At 34.5% G+C, this 22733-nt stretch overlaps 1 protein-coding gene across 1 annotated transcript in view; it reads right to left on the bottom strand.

The window, feature by feature from the left end:
• Positions 1–22733, bottom strand: part of LRRC9 (leucine rich repeat containing 9) — a 139046-nt gene that overhangs the window by 57132 nt on the left and 59181 nt on the right. Inside the window, exons 18-23 of the mRNA XM_025392508.1 lie at positions 11014–11205; positions 9633–9758; positions 6755–6889; positions 5085–5262; positions 2292–2512; positions 690–812 (exon numbers count right to left, since the gene is read on the bottom strand). Of these exons, the coding sequence (XP_025248293.1) occupies positions 690–812; positions 2292–2512; positions 5085–5262; positions 6755–6889; positions 9633–9758; positions 11014–11205 (975 nt within the window). The remainder of the gene's footprint in view (positions 1–689; positions 813–2291; positions 2513–5084; positions 5263–6754; positions 6890–9632; positions 9759–11013; positions 11206–22733) is intronic.

Below are 22733 nucleotides of genomic sequence, written 5' to 3'. Positions count from 1 at the left end.
GTAATCTTCTCGGAGTACCTCAGAATACTAAATGATCATGAACTATCTTTCAATTTTCTAGAAAATTTGATGTGTTTTCTTCTCTGATAGGAGCTAGGCAACATTACACAGGGAAACCTTTTACTCTTTACACATTTGTCACGCATTTACCCTGTTATGTGGAAAACAGGAGCCCTATGAATTTGCTCGTTATAGAATCCAAGTATCCAAATGTTGCTTTCACATTCAGTCCTAGGGTCTGTGTCTGGTTTTCTTTACAGCTTACTTAGTAATGTTGACATACCACGTTTGTTGGTTCAAATATATTTTTATTAATTATTAATATTAGCAACTATATTTTCACTGAAAATAGAAAGCTGCTTTTAGGCTTAAGAGGATGGTAAAGCTCCAGTGCATAATTTTTCTATCTTGCCCCATAAAATTGTGTTCTTTACCTTTTAGGCACTGAATTCAATGGGTTCTATTGTAAGCAGCACAACCCTCCCCTTCCACCACAATTCGGACAATTAAGAATTGACCAGATGACAAAATTTAAAAACCCAGATCTAAAATAAGCTTTGGAGACTTAGATTACAAGTATAGTAAATTTGGCTATCATGCTAGTGATAAAGCAATGTTCAAAATGACTATGTCCTATGACTATGTGACTGCAGCTTAGACCAAATGTTATGAGTCATAAAACAACTTACAATTGATATCCCATCCAAAGCTTTCAGTTCTGGAAGATGAAATATTACAAACAACCGGTAGTTTTCTTGATTCCATATAATAATGTTTCCACACATGTCTAGAATGACCAAGTTGCATAAACCCTAGGTAATAAAATACATATATTTATCTATATGTATATTTAAAGCACTCTAGTAAGAGGTTAGCCATCCTCAAATTTTAATATTGGAATTATATTAGCTATCTTTCCATGGGATTTCAGTGCTTTTAAGTACTTATTTTTTTTTTTTTAGACATGGTCTTATGCTGTTGCTCAGGCTGGAGTGCAGTGGTCAGATCATAGCTCATTGCAACCTCAAACTCCTAGGCTCAAGTGATCCTCCCACCATGGCCTCCCAAAGTGCTGAAATTATAGGCATAAGCCACCATACCCAGCCTAAGTACACTTTTAAGAGCAAGCGTTACCCTTTCAGACCACTAAGGTATAATTCTGTGCAATATTTCAATGGTCTATGTTATAAAATCAGAGTCTCTTTTAGGATACTAGTGCCAAATGTATTATCTATTAATGGTAAGGGCTTAGAGGGAACTTTGCTATGTTCAAGACAAATACACTTTGTTTATGGAATAATGGCTTAATAAATGGATGTATGTGTCTATATAGATATAACAGGAATAAAAGACACTGCTTTTTGAAAAGCGATGAAACTGAACTGCTTCTACTTTCTGAGAGGGTAGTAGAATTCATCCTAAGGGAAATGTGCTGTTTTATTAGACAAGACACTTTGATATGCCTTTGTTGTGAAGGAAGGGTCTTGGTAGGTATGGAAGGGAGAGGTGAAGACAAGAGGGAGTAAAACTACTGTGCATCATAATGTGAAATGGCTTATTGTGTTGCTGGTGTTGTTGATTAGGTTGCCTCCCTAGCTCTATAAGTAGTAATTATATTGGGGGAATAGAATGGGGAGAAGTCTGAACTAAGAAAAGACAGGAAATGGACACAAGTTTTTGGTAGGAGATAAAGTCCTAGTAATATTGTATCAGCAAAAGGAGAGGCCAGTGTAAGACCCATAGTGTTAGAAAATGGCCACTGAACTTTAGAAACAATGAAGTCAAACATGACATTTGAAGTAGATTCTTGTTCTGTGCTATAGAAACCCTATGTTTTGTTCAAACCTTTAGTAAATCCTATTACACAATAGCCTTAAATTAGTGGTTTCTTTGGGGGAATTAAAGAAAGCAAATAGCAAAGGTGACCGAATTTGAGCCACTGGTAAGAGAACAGTGATAGATCATCAAGAATTGTACTGAGAACCGAAGAATGCTAAAGAATCCCTGGAAATATGAAGAAGGCACTAGTTAGGAGGAATAGGTTTGGTTTATCATACTTGAGTATTAAAAAAAGTTACCCCAGAAGGATAGCAAATGGGGACATTATGTATACACAGATATATATTTGTATGTATACAAAATTGAATGCAAATACATTTTAATAACCTTGTTATTCTTTTTATTTTCTTTATATTTTCCAAATTCTGTGCAGTAAATATGCATTACTTTCATAATATAAAGAAACAATACATATTTTAAAAAACAAAAAAATTACTACCCCAGATAATTACCTTTAAATTGTACATCTCCTGATTGACAGCAATATAGTTATTGCTTATGTATAACTCAACAAGAGTAAAAGATTTTTGTAAACCACTCAATGAAGTGATTCTGTTGTTCTCAAGAGAAAGGGAGTGAAGATGAAGCATATTATCAAAGGTATGCTGTTCCAAACCAGTGAGAAGATTATTATTTATGCTGAGGCGAGTTAATTTAGTCATCTTAGAAATACCTAGAAAAATAAGCAAATTCAGGAAAAGATTCAAGTAACACTAAAGGGTTAATTTAAAAAATAACTGGCTGGTCATTTTATTGTAATCAAATAGCTAGGTGCAAATGGCTTTAAAGATTGTGTAATACTAACCATATTGCTTTTCCCTTTGTTTTGGAAGAATATAATCTTGTATATAAGCCCCATCTCAAACATTAAATTCAAATTTTGTATTTCTAAGTAGATTCCTTCTTCTTAGGAGTTAAGGAAAGGCATTACATGAACATATAGAATTTCTCTTTCAAATAACCTTAAAATGATATAATTAATTAAGATTTTCACCATTTTGAAAACAAAAAGCTCTACACAAAGCTGAAAATAATCACCAGCCCTCATTTTTAAACATTAAGGGGAAGGAACCACATTCTGGAAAGTGCATCATTTGTATTAAAATGAACGATTTAGCCTCATTTTACTTTCATATGCCTAAAAGTACTCTAAGATGGAAGTTTAGAAAATAGGACCAGTCTAACTCCTGCGTACATTATGTACTGCAAGCACTTTATAAGTATAGCCAGGATGGTGCAGTTGAAAGACAAGAACTTCGGAATCCTAGTTGGCTTCAAATGTATCACTACTAGGTTTGTGGTGATACATAAATTATGTAACTGCTGAGCCTTAATTTCCTCATCCAAGGAGTTATGAAACTCCATACTTCCAAGGAGTTATGAAATTAAATGGAATAATGTTTGGAAAGTATCAAATAATTATCTGTGGTCCCTTTCACATTAGTTCCTATTGTGGGACTGTACAATGTTGAAGGTGAATCAATCCAGGGCAAGACAGGATCAAAGCCATCAGAGCAAAAATCATTAAATGGATATGGAACCTACCCATGTGTGGAAAAAAAGGAGAAACTCCTGTTAAAGTTTAGAGGGGTAGCTATCTTCTCCAAAATGTAGGTGTAAGAAAAATACAGATTGGAAGATTCTTCTGTTTAACAAGTTTATGGAAGGAAATGAAAAGGAAATAGGGTTTTTAATTGTTATGTACAAAGCAAAACTAATACCCAGCTGTAGGGGAATGGGAGACTGGTGATAATTCTAGACACAGGTGCCTGAGCTACCCCTAAGTTTACTCTACTGAAATCTACAGAAGAGAGGCCTGTGAATCTGTGTCTTCAATAAGTATCCCAAGTGATTCTCATGATCAAGAAAGTTTTAGAAATATATTGTTAACAACCATTAAAATGAAATATTTAACAAATGTTATGTATGCTTTCTTAGATATATTTAATACTTGCTTGTATATATATAATTTTTTGAAATCAAATCTTCTATTTTATGAAAAATGTAGTATATATACATGCTAAAAATAATCCAATTCGAAAATGAATAAAGTATAAATTCCCTTTCCCAGCCATGATTTCTAATTCTTACCTTCTCTCCTTGACAAACACAACCATGTTACCAAAATGCACATACAGAAATATTCTTTATTCAGATAAGTGTATGTGTGTATACACATATACATATTTCTCTTTTCAATCAAATAGTGCACACTTGTGGAAATATTTTTTAATTTCTAGGTGTTAGTTACTCTTTTGAGTAGATGGAGAGGGAGAATAAAAGAAAGTTGGTAGCAAGTCATGGAAAGCTTCCTTCAATTTCTTTCTAATGAAGGTAAGAATAAAATAAAGCTGGGGAGGAGTCAGAAAATACTTGACTTGGTAGTATATATTCTGGGACACGTTCTCTAAACTCATGATATTTAGCTGTAGATAAGCATAAATCCAAATGAAGAGAAGAATCTAAGAAGCGTGGAAGGGGAAAGGGAGGAAAAGTCTTTTTCTCTCTGGTTCAGAAAAATATGTTTTAACACTGAACTTTAAACAGTCAAATAAAATATGTTATATTGGTATCATTATTATTAAGATATTACTAAAGCTGCTTAATTGGACTTGTATGTGGATCCATGGAAAAGGTTACATGTAGTATATTTTATTTTCAACCTCTAATGAGTATAATTTTCATTTTTTGTTGAAGTATTCAAATTTCAAATATAACCTTAATTTTATATTTTTAAAACAGAACTAGTCTGCTTCATCTTTTTCAAAAGCATACCTCATTTATTTGTGCATTCAACTTTACAGACGTTAATGACTAACTAGTTGGTATGTGCTAGTGTTTGGTAACAGATTATAAACTAGCACAGAGGAGAGGAGAGAGAAGGCACAGGAGATGAAAGTCAGCTTGCTGGGCTCATATAAAGTAAAATAGTCACAAATTCCATGAATAGGTATGAACTTGTTTTAATTTTTTATTTATCTTTTATTTTTTAATTGGACAGATAATATTGTATCTATTTATCTTGTACAACATGATGTTTTGAAGTATATATATATATAGTAGAATGGTCCAATATAGCTAACTAATAGTTGTATTACCTCACGCAGGTATTTAGAATACTCTGCCACAAAACTTGGAACTTTCCTAGAGATCTTCCTCTTCAGAAACTCTGTTCTCAGGGTTATTTTTTGCTTTGTTGTTTAGACATCCATATTTTGAGACTTCAAAGTTCTTAAGTACCTTACCTTCTATCTTTGAGATGCAGTTTCCATCTAATGTGAGCTCTTCCAAGTTAATACAGGATTCCAGACCCTCCATTTTAGTGAGATTATTATTGCTGAATGATGCCCATTTCAAATTTTCCAATTTTTCTAAATTTGTGATTTCAAAAAGATGTTGTCCATCTAAATTTAAGGCAGTTATCTGTAGAATAATTTACATTATATGTTATTTCTAAATCTTATAAATAAATTCAGTCAATGTTAGTAACATTTTAAAAAGCTAATGAAATAATTCAAATGTGATAAGTAGGTATCAAAAGAATTCCTTCAGGAATATTATGAAGCTATTAGTTTACAGAAAAGTAAAATTTGACAAGATTATAACTCCAAGAAGGACTTATATGGTATTAAGGACACTGTGATGAGCTAGAGTCCCATTGCAGTAATGGACTTGTCCCCAGCTGCTGGGAGTGCTTCTGGCAGAGAGCCTTCAGCTGTCAGTCCCCTGCAGGGACTGCCTTGCTGTAGACAGCTGCCAAGATCACGCTCCTTCCCAGGTTGGCCCTCAGCCAGTGATGGAGGCATATAAAGGCCTGACCATCTCAACCCAACTTAGGACAAATTTAAAGGGCCATTCTGGCTCCTCTAACTCCGGAACTGCCTGTGGGTCAGCCAAGGCTGTCACTGGGCCTTCATTTGCAGCTCAATATCTATATATATCTTGTAATAAAAGTAATGCCAGTAATATCTCCCATTTTCAAGGAGCAGCTTCACTTAGCCCAGTTTCTATGTTTGGCAAGAGGTATAAGGACACCTAATGTAGCAAGAAGCTGCTAGTGTTCTATGACCTTTTCCCTTATCCTTGGCTGAATTCTGACCAGCTCCCCTACTCCCTTGTCAGGATACCTGACTCTTGCTGTCCAAATTTTGGCTTGATCTCTGGCTCTGAGTCTTTAAAGTTTGCTTGCCTATTCTGACATGTTATCAGAATCCAGAATTAGAATGGCCCTTTAAATTTGTCCTTCAGTTTTAGTGCACCTTTATCTTAAATTTCCAATTCTGTGGCGAGCGCAGTCAAGGCCCAGCCCATCTGACACAGCCACTCATGACTTGACCTCCCTGTTTTTTATTTTTTGGAATATGACAAATGTATTACTTTTTTCTAATAATAACAATGTCTTTCTTATTTTTATTTTTTCCAACTCTATTGAAGTATAATTGACAATTTAAAATTGCATATATTAAAGATGTATAACTTGATACAAGCATACATTATAAATTAAAAACTGCATGATCTCAATTATATATGAACTCTAAAATAGTCAAACTCATAGGAGAGAGTAGAATAGTGGTTGCCAGGGGCTGGGGGCAATGGGAAATGGGCAGATGTTGGTCAAGAGGTACAAAGTTTCAGTTATGCACAACGAATACTTTCTAGAGACCCTAATGTACAACACTAAAGTTAATGATAACTTTAATGACTAAAGGTAAGCACTAAAGTTAACGATACGGTATTGTATACTTGAAATTTTCCAAGAGGTAGATCTTAAGTGTTTCTTCCCTATTTTAATTAATCTCTTCCAGCTTTCTCTCCTTTACCTATCTGTGCCTTTTTTATGATACACAGACCAACAATGACTTAAAAATAGATTTAAATTAAACTTTATATTAGGTTTAGTAGAATTAACCTTTACCTTCAAGTACCAGTTTCCACTCGGATGTAAATGAGGTCCTAACTTTGAAATCTGCGTCAGAATTTTGGCAGAAGGCCATATACTAAGTATCCGTGGTCTCTCCTCTTTAGTACTAGAATGCCGTAAGAGAGATAACTAATAAAATTTAAAAAATACAATGAAAAAAGGAAACAGTATACAGAGGTTAGTTGATACATAGTTAAAATTATTGTTTCCAGGGAAGATGCGTGGCCCAATAAATAATTTTAAAATGTAACATTTCCTTTGCCTTAAATTGTTTTCAATATCCAGACATACTTTAATTACATTGTTTCTTGTTTTAGCAAATATGGAACCATTACAAGATCATATTTATAAGATTGTAAAAGGATTACTATAATATGAACACCGATATAATCCACCCTTGAAACTAGCTTAAGAGCTAGAATATTATGAATAGATTACAAGCACCCCGTGGGCCCGATCCTAAGTCCTTTTCTCTCCTTCTCTGTAGAAGTGATCATTATCTCAAATGTTTTGTCCACCATTCACTTGCTTTCTTTATAATCCTATGTCTGTGTCCATAAACAATATATAATTTAGTTTTGCACATATTTGAACTTCCTGTAAATTGAATAATATGTATGTATTCTTCTATGACTTGCCTTTTTTGTTCAATATCATATTCATCAGATTCATCTAAGCTTCTGTATGTAGCTGTAGTTCACTCATATGTCCTGTGTATAGTATTCCCTTAATGACTCTCCTGTCAATTAACATTGGAGTTGATTCAGTTTTTGCTATTATAAACATTGTTGTCATGAATATTCTTGTGCATGTTTCCTGGTACATACATGCAAGAGTTTCTTTAGAGTATATGCACAGAAGTAAAGTAAAATTGCTGGGTTGTAGAACACACACACACACACACACACAAATATACATCAGCTTTACTGAATAATGTCAAATTGTTTTCCAGAGTGGTTGTACCACTTCAGAAAAATTACACTTTTACTTCATATTCTTGCAACAGCTTGGTATTGTCAGACTTTAAAGTTTTTGCTCATCTATAAAACTGGCAAAAATTGGTAGGTCATTACGGTTTTAATGTTCATTTTCTTGAATACTAATGTGGTGGAGCATCTTTTCCTAAGTTAATTGGCTGTTCTGATTTCCTCTCCAGTGAAGTGTATGTTCAGATCTTTGGCGCATTTTTCTGTTTGGCTGGTTGTCTTTTTCCTTATATATTCTGGATATATAAAGAATATCTTTTGACAGTTGTGTTGCAAATTTCTTTTCCCAGTATGTAGCTTGTCTTTTCACTTTCTTTGAAAAAAGATATATTAATTTTAATGTAGACATGTCCAATTATTTATGGTTTATGCTCTTTGTTTCCTGCCTACTAAATTATTCACAAATTCAAAGTCATAATGATAATCTCTGATATTTTCTTCAAAAATTTTTGGTTTTGCCTTTTACAATAAAGTCCTTAATGCCTTTTATTGAATAATCTCCCTGATCTGCAAAGGCAGTTCTGTTATTTATAAAGTTTCCACAGTCTATATTAGGTCTTTATTCTGTTCCGTTGGTCTATTTGTCTAGCTCTGCGCCAATACCACATTGTCTTAAAGGATTTTAGCAGGATTTGATTTCTTTTTAAAAAACTAATTTTCTTAATTTCAATTTTAATTTTAGATTCGGGGGTACATGTGGAGGTTTGTTACAAGGATACGTTGCATAATGTTGAGGTTTGGGGTAGGATTGAAGCCATCATCCAGGTAGTGGGCATAGTACCCAATAGGTAATTTTTCAGCCCTGCCCATCTCCCTCCTCCTTGTTGTATTCCCCAATGTGTATTGTTCCCATATTTATGTCCATGTGTACCCAATGTTTAGCTCCCGTTTATAAGTGATAACGTGGTATTGGTTTTCTGTTTCTGTGTTAATTCGCTTAGGATAATGGTCTTCAGCTGCATCCATGTTGCTGCGAAGAACATGATTTCATTCCTTTTTATGGCTGCGTAGCATTCCATGGTGTACATTTACCACGTTTTCTTTATCCAGTCCACCACTGATGGGCACCTAGGTTGATTCTGTGATTTGACTATTGTGAATAGTGCTGCAATGAACATATTAATGCATGTGTCTTTTTAGTAGAACGATTAATTTTCTTTTGGTTATAGCCCCAGAAATGGGATTGCTGAGTGGAATGGTAGTTCTATTTTTAGTTCTTTTCTTAGGGTAAATTCCCAACTCTTCTTTAGGATTGTGAATTTTTTTTTTATCAATGAAAAGTTTCTTTTCAAAATTTTGAATAGATCCAAAATTAAACATTACATTGCTTAAAGAATTAATATTCTGATACTCCACAAAAAGTAAACAGCTGGAAAACTAGAGTAGATATATTTAGGATGTTGAAGCTACTTTGGCTAAAGTACAGCATTCTTAATATGGATAACAAAGATATTTCCCCTCCTTCCATGTTAATGGATTTTGTTCTTTTCAGCCAAACAAATATAATGTTAATATTAAGTAGACAGATAATTCACTAAATGCTTTCTGAAAGCGTCTCAGCTTACCTTATCCTTAGAAAGTTGCTTATTTTCATGTAGGCTCTAGAAAGGGCTTTGGTGAGTTCAGGTGACTGGTAAAAAAGCAGTTACTCTCGAGGTATTTTTGGTGTAGTGTTCATGGATAATCAAGAGAATCCATACAACAATTTGGTATTTAAATGAGATACATTTAAACAGAAAAAAAATCAAGTGGTATGATTGCTCTATATTAATTTTTTATCAATAGGCTAAGAGGGAATATAAAATCTTAATGACAGAAAAAGAGTATGCAAAATATTATTTGTATGTTCTAAATAGCCCAATGAATAGTAAACAGTAAAATCCAACCTGAGTAATCCTTGTTCCAGCAATAAATTTCATAGCTGCTGTTGCTTCTTCTTCAGAAATGAAGACTCCATTTAAATGGGTAAGAGTCTTTAATCTGCCAATAACACTCAGCCTCAATGTGGCTGGCTTGGGAAAAACAAAAAAAAAATTTTGATTAATTATTAAATATGTTATGGCATGAAAATGAGTGTTTTCATGTCTTTCCATATAATTCAAAATCATACATTTCCTTGTTCATGACATATACCTAAAAATAAAAGCTTAATTATTTAAATAATAGTTGAAATTATATTTAATGATTAATCTATTTGTTTGAAGGTTGGTGATTCTACTCTGATGAGGGAGGGAAATCCCATAAGCTATTGAAAAGTGACTGCGGTGAAAAGTGTTAAAAGAACAACTGTAGTGACTCCTGTTTATCTAGATCAGCGGTAAGCTAGTCATCTCCATGTGTGATTCAATACGGATCTTTAGCCTTTGACAATCAAATTTGGCAACAGGGAGATAGCTGTAGTGTGATCATCCAGGAAATATGCTTTGGCAAAGGAAAAATATTATTCACTTTTACTGAGCAAAAAAGAAGAAATACAGCAATATAAACTTAGTAATATGGTCAATTTAATAGAACCAATTGTGCTTTAGTTTCCTTTTTAAAGGCTGAACACAACCTGATATACATCTTTTAAGGGCAGAGAAAGGAAGATTCTTGACTTTATAATCTTGGGACTTACTTTAAATACTTGAAGATATACTTAAGTATAGTCATGGAATATGAAAATTACCTAGCATTAACCTACATATTTTTGTAATGAGAAAAAATAATGTTCAGATTGCCTTTTTATAAGAGAACATAAGACTTTATAATGCAGGTTTATGAGGGGAGGTGATTTCTGGACTTAAAATTGAAAACAAGTAATGAATAATGCAAAATGCAAAATAAAATTGTAAAACATGTTGCTCAACCACAGATTAGGATATATTATAAATCAAATTATGTTTCTTCCTTAATAGTATGCCCCTCTCACTGTATTATATTATTCTTGGTTCCTATGCCTCATTAAAATACAGTTCCAGCACACTGAACTATATAAAATCTCTGGAGGTTTGCAAATGGCAATGACATCAATGACTCAAAGCAATAATGTTCTCAATCTATTAGAGGTTACAAAAAATCTGATATGAAATTATAGTCTGTTCTTATAGTAACATCTGATTCATTTGATCAGTATATTAAATCCAATTTATGAATGACTTCAACGAAGGAAGTCTAGAAAAATGAAGATACTTTGCCTATCTCTGGCTATTACTGAATAGTAAAGTTAGTAGGGAAATGGCTCTGAAATAAAAATGTTTGCTTTTTAGTAACATGTCTGTGGCATACCTTTTGCCATGGATTATGTTGAATATCAAGAGTGAGAAGGCTTGTGGTGTGTTTGCATAACATATTTATTTCATCGCCAGATTTTTTCAGTTGATTCCAGCTCAAGTCTAAGTGCTTCAGTTTCATCAGACCTCTAAATCCCTCAAGGGTTATCACATGGTTGTGGCTTGCATCCAAATATTCAAGGTTATACTGCAACACATATAAATAAAAGTTATGCTAAGAGAATCATAATTTGTATTTACAAAATAGTTTCTCTGTGGTTCTTTACATACTTAACACACTTCTTGCTAATTCTCACAGGACATATAAACAGTAGTTATGTTGCAATGATGGTATCAACATATGTATTTGTCTAAAGAGCCACAGGTATTTTGTTTTAGTAATTCTCTTTTAATTCATATTTAACCCTTGTAACATAGAGTGGCAATGTCTGTTTTCATAGCAGAGGAGACATAAAGAAACCATCAAGATAATTTATCCCCAACAAACAAAACATACTTTTTAATATATAGGCTTCTGGTTTATACGGTTGAGCCCCATAGCCTGCTTTAAAAAGGTTCATCTTCAGAGTTAGAAACTAAACCTATTAACTCAATACTAATAATTTTCTTTTTAAAAAGTGCATACTTTTAAATAATAATTTTCTTAAATCATAAAAGTAACACATGTTCCTTGTTGGAAATTTGGAAAATATAGCAAATACATGAAAAGAAAAAATAGAAAACATATATAATCGCATTGCTCAGAAAGAGCCACTGAAAGCACTGTTTTTTATTATATACACATATTTTTTCTTATGTAAAACATACATAATTTTGTATCCTTTTAACATTTTTCCACATTATTAGATCTTCTTAAAGATGATTTTTATGACTGCATAATATTTAACTATGTGATCATAATTTTTAAAAACATTTTAATATAGATCTTTATGTTTCTAATTGTTGGCAACACAGCAACAAACATCCATGAGAGTTATTCTCTAATTGCAGCTCCAAAGTATTTTTCAGCACAGGTTTTTGGAAACAGAATCACTGGTTCTTAGACTTTCTGTATTGTTAAGACTCTTGATAAATACTGCCAAGTAGGTTTCAAGGAAGTTTTACCAACATTTTCTTCCAACAGTAGACTAAGAGAATGCCCATTTTCTCAAATACTCACTGATCCACCTGCCTTGTTTTAATTTACATTATTACTGGTGAAGTTGAACGTTTTTCTATGTGTTTATACTGGTCATTTTAAAATTCTTTGTTTATTGCCTTTCTTATCTTTGGCTATTTACCTATTCATATCTTCATCTTATTTGTAAGAAATCTCTAAGACTTTAATTTGTTATGTTTCATTTTTCTACAACTTAATTCAAACAACTCTTTAAATTCAGAATAGAATTACTCATTCTTTTATAAGGTATAATTCTTATTGTTGGGATAGAACTTCTTATAGTGGTTCAGGTTTCAAGAGTTGAATCAAAACCTAAAAAAATTTCTGAAACTAAACAATTACTGACTTTTTATTATCAGAAGCAAGCATCAGCAAAACAAAACTATCGCTTACTATAATCATTTCTTGGACAAAAGGATATTTGGCAGTAAAGAACTATTAAGGCCATAACTTTAAAAAAAAAAAAAAAACACCTTTAAGTAAAGTAAATTAGGCTTTATAAAAATTTACTACGTGGCCCTTCTGTTCCCAATTTTCATCATAAGCTGATGAAAACTTGTCCCACATTGTAGCACCTGCCTGTAGACCAGCATTTGGGAACTACACATCATAAAAAAATAACTGTCTTCTGCCTGGGCTCAGTGGCTCACGCCTGTAATCCCAGGACTTTGGGAGGCTGAGGCGGGTGGATCACGAGGTCAAGAAATCGAGACCATCTGGCCAAAATGGTGAAACCCCGTCTCTACTAAGAATACAAAAATTAGCTGGGCGTCGTGGTGCATGCCTGTAGTCCCAGATACTCAGGAGGCCGAGGCAGGAGAATCGCTTGAACCCAGGAGGTGGAGGTTGCAGTGAGCCAAGATCATGCCACTGCACTGCAACCTGGCTACAGAGCAACATTCCATCTCAAAAATAAAATAAAATAAAACCAAAAAAAACCTGTCTTCTTCCATCCCTTGAAAATGGAGGGGGGAGGGAAATCTTTATTTCTGTATCTTCAGGACATAAAACAGATTCCAGGAACTCATTGAATATTCATGAAACAGTATTTCAGTTTTGCGATAGCATTTTGTTTTAATATTTCTTGTGCTTCAGTTTAAAAATCTCTCTTAAGTTACAGTACAGTACAGTCCAACTTACAAAGATTAAAACTCAAAACACCTCTTAAATTTTCTTGGGATACTGGTTTATTCTCTAAATGTAGGTTAGCCATCTCTAGACATCAGGAACAACCTCGCAACAGATTTCTCATTCAGAAAGATAATATATTGAGTATTATTTCAATAAAAAATTAGAATTGTAAATTAGAATTGTAATTTTTATCTAGATCAAGGTTGCAAATAGCCATTTATATTTGTCTTTCCCTAGTCAACACTAATTATGGTGGAGCTATTTTCAGAGAAAACATCTCTTTCTATTTCCTTCTCCCAGATATTCTCTTTTCCTGATAGTGCTGGTAAGTGAATGACAGACATGCAGCTTATTACATTTCAATTTACCTTATGTGGATATCTTGTTTAGATTTTTGAAAAATTCCATAAAACTATATGGTATATTTATTTATTTTCTATGACTTATGAATCCCAGTCCTTCCACTGCATAAAGAAAGCCTTAGTTTGAATACACTGATACACAAGGCAAGGCCAGGAATGATGAACACTGTAACAGCAATACATTTACTTTCTACAACCTAGTAGAACCAGCTTACCTCACTGATACGAGAAGCATGCAAGAAGGGCATAGAAATTGTCCCTTTTAGTACACACTTAAGGAAAATGACAGTAAAGATGAGTATCCCACAGCAAATTTAAAAACTTAAAAAATAGGAATTATAAGTGAGTGGTTAAATTAGATCATAACCTTTTACAATACTGGAATAAATATAATAGTAAACATGCATATAAAACCAAGTATTAGCGAATATAGAGGCAGAGGCAACAAAAGTTTTCAAATGCTGTGAATCCACACGTAAAAACAGAGCAAATAGATAAAACCAAATTTTCATGGACAACGTTTATAAGAAAACTACATGACAAGGTTGCTCTATAGGCTCCAAAAGAAGTTGGTAGCGATAAACCACCACCAACACAAGACCTGCATGGTATTCATGTGGGAGAAGAAGGAAGTGTCAGGGCAGCATCTAATGGACCTGAAAACAGGAGAGCCCCAAAATAGTCAACAAATATTCACTGGAATGCGTGGAGACCAATTTACAGCAATTGAAATAGGGAGGGGTTTTGCTCTCTTCAATACCAGATGAGTACATGGGATCCACAGTAAAAAGGTCTGAAGGGGCCTGGTACAGTGGCTCTTGTAATCCCAGCACTTTGGGAGGCTGAGGCAGGAGAATTGCTTGAGACCAGGAGTTTGAGACCAGCCTAGGCAACATAGTGAAACCCCATCTCTACAAAATTGTTTTTTAAAAATCAGCAGGGTGTGGTGGCATGCACCTGTAGTTCCAGCTACCCAGGAGGCTGAGCAGGGGGATCACTTGAGGCCAGGAAGTTGAGGCTACAGTGCACTCTATGATTATGCCATTGCATTCCAGCCTAGGTGACAGAGTGAGACCCTGTCTAAAAATGAAAAAAGAAAAAGAAAAAAGAAAGGTCTGAAGAAAGCAGTCCCTGGAGCAGTCTAGCCCCTATGAATCTAAAAACCATTCCACTAGGACTCTCTTCAAGACAGAATCCTTCTCATAGAAGAAACTGCTGGGGCTAAACTCAAAATTAAACAGGATAAGGACAAGAGAGGTGAATAAAAAAGAAGGTCTAGGCTGGGCGCAGTGGCTCATGCCTGTAATCCCAGCACTTTGGGAGTCAAGGCAGGCAGATCACCTGAGGTTGGGAGTTCGAGACCAGCCTGACCAACATGGAGAAACCTTATCTCTACTAAAAGTACAAAATGAGCTGAGCATGGTGGTGTGCACCTGTAATCCCATCTACTCTGGAGGCCAAGGCAGGAGAATCACTTGAATCTAGGAGGCGGATGCTGCGGTGAGCTGAGATTGTGCCATTGCACTCCAGCCTGGGCAACAAGAGCAAAACTCCATCTCAAAAAAAAAAAAAAGAAAGAAAGAAAAAAAAAAAAGAAGGAAAGAAAAAGGCCTAAAGTGGAGGATTGGAGTAGAGCCAAAAAAATCTCAGAAAGTAAGCATTATAATTTTTAAACAGTACATATAAACAACAGAAGAGGAAGATCTGTGAAGGTAGGAAAACTTTCCTACCTCATTTTAAAAGTTAAGAAAAACTAATTTCATTTGCAAATGAGCAGAGAAAAGTACCGAAGTCAAATTCAAGACAAAGCTATGGTGGGAATGTGGAGAGGGGGAAGACAGAGGTTAATATTGCTGCTAGCAAAAAAAGTACACCAGAAAAATATGCTCAAGAAACATATCATGACTATTAACCTACCATTTTAAAACAAACAAAAAGATATAAAGAATAATATGAGACATAAAATAACAGTGTAAATCTTGATTACAAAAATTAAAAAACTGTTTTAAAAGTGTAGTGAAAGGACCGAGAAAAAATGAAATAAAATAATAAAATAATTTAAGAAAGACTAAATTAGTCATATACAAGAGTGAATAAAAAATAGATAACACTTTGAAAAGAAATACAAGGTGAAAAAGTGAAAAAAAATTAAGATAAGAAATGAGTGAAGAGACAAAAAGGATTGAAGAGAAAGTGACAAATACTGATGATAAAGAAGATTTCACATATGGATAACGGGAGTCCCTGAAGGCGAAGACGAAAGCAAGGAAATAGAAAAATTGCTAAAAAAAAATTCACATTTAAAACATCTTTCCTGAAAGAAAAAAATGATTTTAAACTACATATTGGAAGATCATACTGTGAATCTGAAAAAACAACCCGGAACAACCAACACCAAGACAAATGCTAGTAAACTTACTAGATTTTAAAGAAAACTAAAAAAGTTATTTGGCCATCTAGAAGGAAGAAAAGTTTGTGATTTATAAAGGGTAAAAAAAATCATATATTCTCATCAGACTTTCTACAACAACACTTTGTGATAGAAGAAAATGAAGTAACATTTAAGATGCCCCAAAAAATAAATTGTGAGCCAAAGATTTTATATCTAGCCAAACCACCTTTCAAGTATAAAGGACATAGCTAAACTGTTATTAACATTCAGTAACGGAAGGGGTATTATTCCTATAAGCCCTTCCTGATGATCTATAATAGGATATATTTCAGACAACCAAAATGTGTAGAGAGATACCAAAATAAAGACTGGTGATGAGAAGTAAATATACAATTACCAATGAATTAAAAGAGAGAGTATACAGAGCATAAGGCTACATGCAATGACAATATAGTTATAGTATAATTATTTTAATTATTTTTTAAAATGGGGAAGAATGGGAAGAACATACACAAAATTTTTAGAAAATCTTTCCAGTAAATGATATTGATAATAGTATAAGTACTATCATTATGACACTGTTATGTGTACGATAGTAGATAAAACAATGAGTAATTATTAAATATTCTATCATCTTGTATCCTTAAGAATCAGGATTCTTGGTATGAGAAAAGTATACATATGTAAGTAATAGAGAAGAAATTAAAAGCTTTGTGGTCTTGAACCTGAATTGGAAGTATAAAAAATTCATGAGGTTATTTATACACACACATGCATGCGTGCATGCAACACACATGCACACATATATTCATATTCTCTCCAACAAGTTCAGTCCAGTGAAAAGACCTAGAAATGATTACCAATTGCATTGTGTTTCTGAAGGACCACTTCTGTCTAAAAGAAACTAAAGTTTCTTGAAGACATGGCTGATACCGTGTCTGCAACAGAAAATATATAAGATGTGTATGGATATAAGATGTGTATGGAACATCTTTTTATACCAATGTCAAATAAGCTATCAAAGACTATTAGGGTCATGGCAAAAGAAGTTAACTTTGAAAAGCTCTCACTGGTTAAAGATGAGACAATCTGAGCTTCAAACATGATAAAAAATTACAATGGATTGAATATAAGCAAATATGGTGAAGTCCCTGCATTCATACTGTTATTAAAACAAGAGTTGCTCACTTTGGGAAATGATAGGGAACCAATTCACTATCTTGAAAACTGGTGGATAAGCATCTATTCTGTACTTTCCATGTGAATGCTACTACTGGGAAATAATAGATAATGAGAAATGTCTCTTTGTAAAAGTATTCCAAATAATAAATAATGATAGAATAAGAATATCACCATTTTGTAATCCCCAACGGCATTAAGTAATAATGGCTTTTGGCATCATAAAAGTGAGACAAGGAGATATCATGTGTCTCCTACAGTCTTGTCAAACATTAGTTTTGCCAGAAAAATGGAACCTGGGTCTGATCCTATCTCTGGATCCACCTGCCCATTTGCAGGAAATATAGAAAATGGAACGTATTTAGGGATGCATCTTAAGTAAGCAAATCCCAGGCTGCTGGAAGCTCTTTTGGTCAAAAGGCTCAAGTATTTCTCGAGATAAAATATGGGAAATGGAAGGGAAATCTATCAATTAAAAGTGACTTAAAAGACAGAGTACAAAGATGTTAAGGTTGATCTCTGGGTGGTGAGAATGATTTGTTGTTGGCCTACATTTTCTGTTTTTATACAATGCATATAAACTTCCACTGTAATAATAACAAGTTGTTACAAATAATGTAACTGGTTGCCAAAAGCAACAAAAAAAGTGTAGTACATTTTTTTTAAATGGCAAAACCAAACTATTGTGCTAGGGATGTACATTTGGGTGACTGAACTATCAGGAAAAAATCCAGGAAGACAATTACTGCAGAGGTTAGGATAATATTGTAGAGAGAGAAAGGCATGGGGCACATAGAAGAGGCTTTTGCCCTAGGTGGCAAAATTATATTTCTTGATCTGGGTACTGATTACAAGCATTTTCACCTTACAACAATGTACTAAGTCACATATGTATAGCATGTAATTCTCTGTATCTGTGTTTTATTTTATAACAAAAAGATGAAAAAATACACATAGACATCAATGTAGAGTTTCTCCTCTCTCTGGCCACCTCTAATAACCTTATAGTCATTTTTAGAGATTTGACATTTGAAAAGTCTATAGCTAGCCACCTTTACTCATCCTAAAATTTGAAAATACTACTTTGGCATAAAATTTACCCAGTTACCTTATCTGTAAAATGACTATGGTAATAGTCATTTAACAAGTAGACTGCGAGGCTGTGATAATGAAAATAATTTTTATATTAAAGGTGAACACCACCACCACATAGCACAATAAATGCTGGGCAGCTGGCTAAGCTCACTCTCCATCTAAAGTGTCTTGAATTAGTTTACTCTTTAAATCTGTGCCTAAGCAAAATTATGACTGTCATAACCTTTGGAAGTGCTGGCAAATAAATAGAAAAAAATAAAAATACCAAAAATCTACATACAGTCCTGAGACCTCTTTTAAAATACCTTTTCCTTCAGTTGCATACTGAATCCAGACTATCAGGGATTCTATTTACTTAAAAGGGCTTGGACATACCAAAAGAAAAAGGAAGTGAGTTTAACACTAAATCTAAACCTAATGCCATTAAGTAAAAGAAACAGCTCCCATTACAATGGTAGAAGAAATAATGTAAACGCTTTGATATAGTTGCAAGGAGCTGGAATAGAGAATGAATAAGAGCTGAAAATGATGATATATTCTGAAGAGATAAGTGAGTGACCAGGAACCCATGTAAGTAGGGGATGCTGGGTTGAAGTTCTGGAACCACATATGTAATTATTTTTGTTATATGATACATAACAAAATAAAAGCCAGACAAGATCCATGCCTATGTGTACATGTGCATTCCTGTATTGTCCTATGATACACAAGAAGGCAAACACAAATTCAACAAAATCTATGAATGTGATGTTCAGGTAAAAGGACAAGACAGAAAGAAAGATAAGTAATAACCTGGATGAGCAGATGGGAGGAACTGACCATGTTAAGATGTAAAGTGGTGAACTATAAAATGAAAAAGAAATAGGGATTCATGAGAAAGAAAGAAGAGTGGGAAAACAAGAGTAGAAAAAAATGGAAATTACACCAAAGTACATTTTAAAAACAAATTTGAGAAGTTATTTTAATATATTATTTTTAAAGTAGATAGAAATGAGATATGACCACTGGTATGGATTTGGTCTGCAAACAAAAGTTCAACCCAAGACCTGTTTTAGAGAAAGTAACATAATACAGTATATGTATTTAGGCTGATTTAGGCTGCATAATCTTGTAAATGGTAGATATGAAGCCATAATTACAAAAATAATTTATCCATTAATTATTTTATTTTACATTAATATTTCAAAAGGACAGTTCTTTTTTCAAATACTTATTCCAATTTATCATTTGTCCTCTGACTTCATGATCTTTTTTCTGCTCCAAAATTTTTTCTTTTTATTTTATAGCTGTTCCTTTGGGAGCAGGCCTAACTCCTGGGCAGTGTGCCCAGAGTCAGCACAGTTTTTAAAAAATATTAAATTGGATATATGGGGGTCGGGCGGCACCCAAGATGGCCGAATAGAACAGCTCCAGCCTCCAGCTCCCAGCGTGAGTGACACAGAAGATGGGTAATTTCTGCATTTTCAACTGAGTTGCAGACCGACACCTCACACCTCACACGGCTGGGTACACCTCTGAGACAAAGCTTCCAGAGCAAGAATCAGACAGCAACACTCACTGTTCAGCAATATTCTATCTTCTGCAGCCTCCGCTGCTGATACCCAGGCAAACAGGGTCTAGAGTGGACCTCAAGCAAACTCCAACAGACCTGCAGCTGAGGGTCCTGACTGTTAGAAGGAAAACTAACAAACAGAAAGAACACCCACACCAAAACCCCATCAGTACGTCACCATCATCAAAGACCAAAGGCAGATAAAACCACAAAGATGGGGAAAAAGCAGTGCAGAAAAGCTGGAAATTCAAAAAATCAGAGCGCATCTCCTCCTCCAAAGGAACGCAGCTCATCGCCAGCAATTGAACAAAGCTGGATGGAAAATGACTTTGATGAGTTGAGAGAAGAAGGCTTCAGTCAATTAAACTTCTCAGAGCTAAAGAAGGAACTACATAAGCAGCGCAAAGAAACTAAAAACCTTGAAAAAAGAATGGATGAATGGATAACTAGAATAATCAATGTGGAGAAGACCATAAAAGAACTGATAGAGATGAAAACCATGACACGAGAACTACATGACAAACGCGCAAGCTTCAGTAACCAACTCGATCTACTGGAAGAAAGAGTATCAGTGACTGAAGATCAAATGAATGAAATGAAGCGAGAAGAGAAGTGTAGAGAAAAAAGAGTAAAAAGAAATGAACAAAGCCTCCAAGAAATATGGGATTATGTGAAAAGACCAAATCTACATCTGATTGGTGTGCCTGAAAGTGACGGGGAAAATGGAACCAAGTTGGAAAACACTCTGCAGGATATCATCCAGGAGAACTTCCCCAACCTAGTAAGGCAGGCCAACATTCAAATTCAGGAAATACAGAGAACGCCACAAAGATACTCCTCGAGAAGAGCAACTCCAAGACACATAATTGTCAGATTCACCAAAGTTGAAATGAAGGAAAAAATGTTAAGGGCAGCCAGAGAGAAAGGTAGGGTTACCCAAAAAGGGAAGCCCATCAGACTAACAGCAGATCTCTCAGCAGAAACTCTCCAAGCCAGAAGAGAGTGGGGGCCAATATTCAACATTCTTAAAGAAAGTAATTTTCAACCCAGAATTTCATATCCAGCCAAACTAAGCTTCGTAAATGAAGGAGAAATAAAATCCTTTACAGCCAAGGAAATGCTTAGAGATTTTGTCACCACCAGGCCTGCCCTACAAGAGATCCTGAAGGAAGCACTAAACATGGGAAGGAACAACTGGTACCAGCCATTGCAAAAACAGGCCAAAATGTAAAGACCACCGATGCTAGGAAGAAACTGCATCAACTAACGAGCAAACGAATGAGCTAATATCATAATGACAGCATCAAGTTCACACATAACAATATTAACCTTAAATGTAAATAGACTAAATAGTCCAATTAAAAGACACAGACTGGCAAATTGGATAAAGAGTCAAGACCCATAGCTTGCTGTATTCAGGAGACCCATCTAATATGCAGAGACACACATAGGCTCAAAATAAAGGGATGGAAGAAGATCTACCAAGCAAATGGAAAACAAAAAAAAAGCAGGGGTTGCAATCCCAGTCTCTGATAAAACAGACTTTAAACCATCAAAGATCAAAAGAGACAAAGAAGGCCATTACATAATGGTAAAGGGATCAATTCATCAGGAAGAGCTAACTGTCTGAAATATATATGCACCCAATACAGGAGCACCCAGATTCATAAAGCAAGTCCTTACAGACTTACAAAGAGACTTAGACTCCCATACAATAATAATGGGAGACTTTAACATCCCACTGTCAACATTAGACAGATCAACGAGACAGAAAGTTAACAAGGATATCCAGGAATTGAACTCAACTCTGCACCAAGCAGATGACCTAATAGACATCTACAGAACTTTCCACCCCAAATCAACAGAATAGACATTCTTCTCAGCACCACATCACACTTATTCCAAAACTGACCACATAGTTGGAAGGAAAGCACTCCTCAGCAAATTTAAAGAACAGAAATTATAACAAACTCTCTCTCAGACCACAGTGCAATCAAACTAGAACTCAAGACTAAGAAACTCAATCAAAACCGCTCAACTACATGGAAACTGAACAACCTGCTCCTGAATGACTACTGGGTACATAATGAAATGAAGGCAGAAATAAAGATGTTCTTTGAAACCAATGAGAACAAAGATACAACATACCGGAATCTCTGGGACACATTTAAAGCAGTGTGTAGAGGGAAATTTATAGCATTAAATGCCCACAAGAGAAAGCAGGAAAGATCTAAAATTGACACCCTAACATCACAATTAAAAGAACTGGAGAAGAAAGAGCAAACACATTCAAAAGCTAGCAGAAGGCAAGAAATAACTAAGATCAGAGCAGAACTGAAGAAGATAGAGACACAAAAAACCCTCCAAAAAATCAATGAATCCAGGAGCTGGTTTTTTGAAAATATCAACAAAATTTATAGACTGCTAGCAAGACTAATAAAGAAGAAAAGAGAGAAGAATCAAATAGACGCAATAAAAAATGATAAAGGGGATATCACCACCGACCCCACAGAAATACAAACTACCATCAGATAATACTATACACACCTCTATGCAAATAAACTAGAAAACCTAGAAGAAATGGGTAATTTCCTGGACACTTACACTATCCCAAGACTAAACCAGGAAGAAGTTGAATCCCTGAATAGACCAATAGCAGGCTCGGAAATTGAGGCAATAATTAATAGCCTACCAAACAAAAAAGGTCCAGGACTAGACGAATTCACAGGAAAATTCTACCAGAGGTACAAGGAGGAGCTGGTACCATTCCTTCTGAAACTATTCCAGTCAATAGAAAAAGAGGGAATCCTCCTTAACTCATTGCATGAGGCCAACATCATCCTGA

Source organism: Theropithecus gelada, chromosome 7b, assembly GCF_003255815.1.
Source record: "Theropithecus gelada isolate Dixy chromosome 7b, Tgel_1.0, whole genome shotgun sequence".
Taxonomy (NCBI): domain Eukaryota; kingdom Metazoa; phylum Chordata; class Mammalia; order Primates; family Cercopithecidae; genus Theropithecus; species Theropithecus gelada.
Note: the sequence above shows the minus strand (reverse complement) of the source record. Positions and strands in the feature narration are given on the sequence as shown.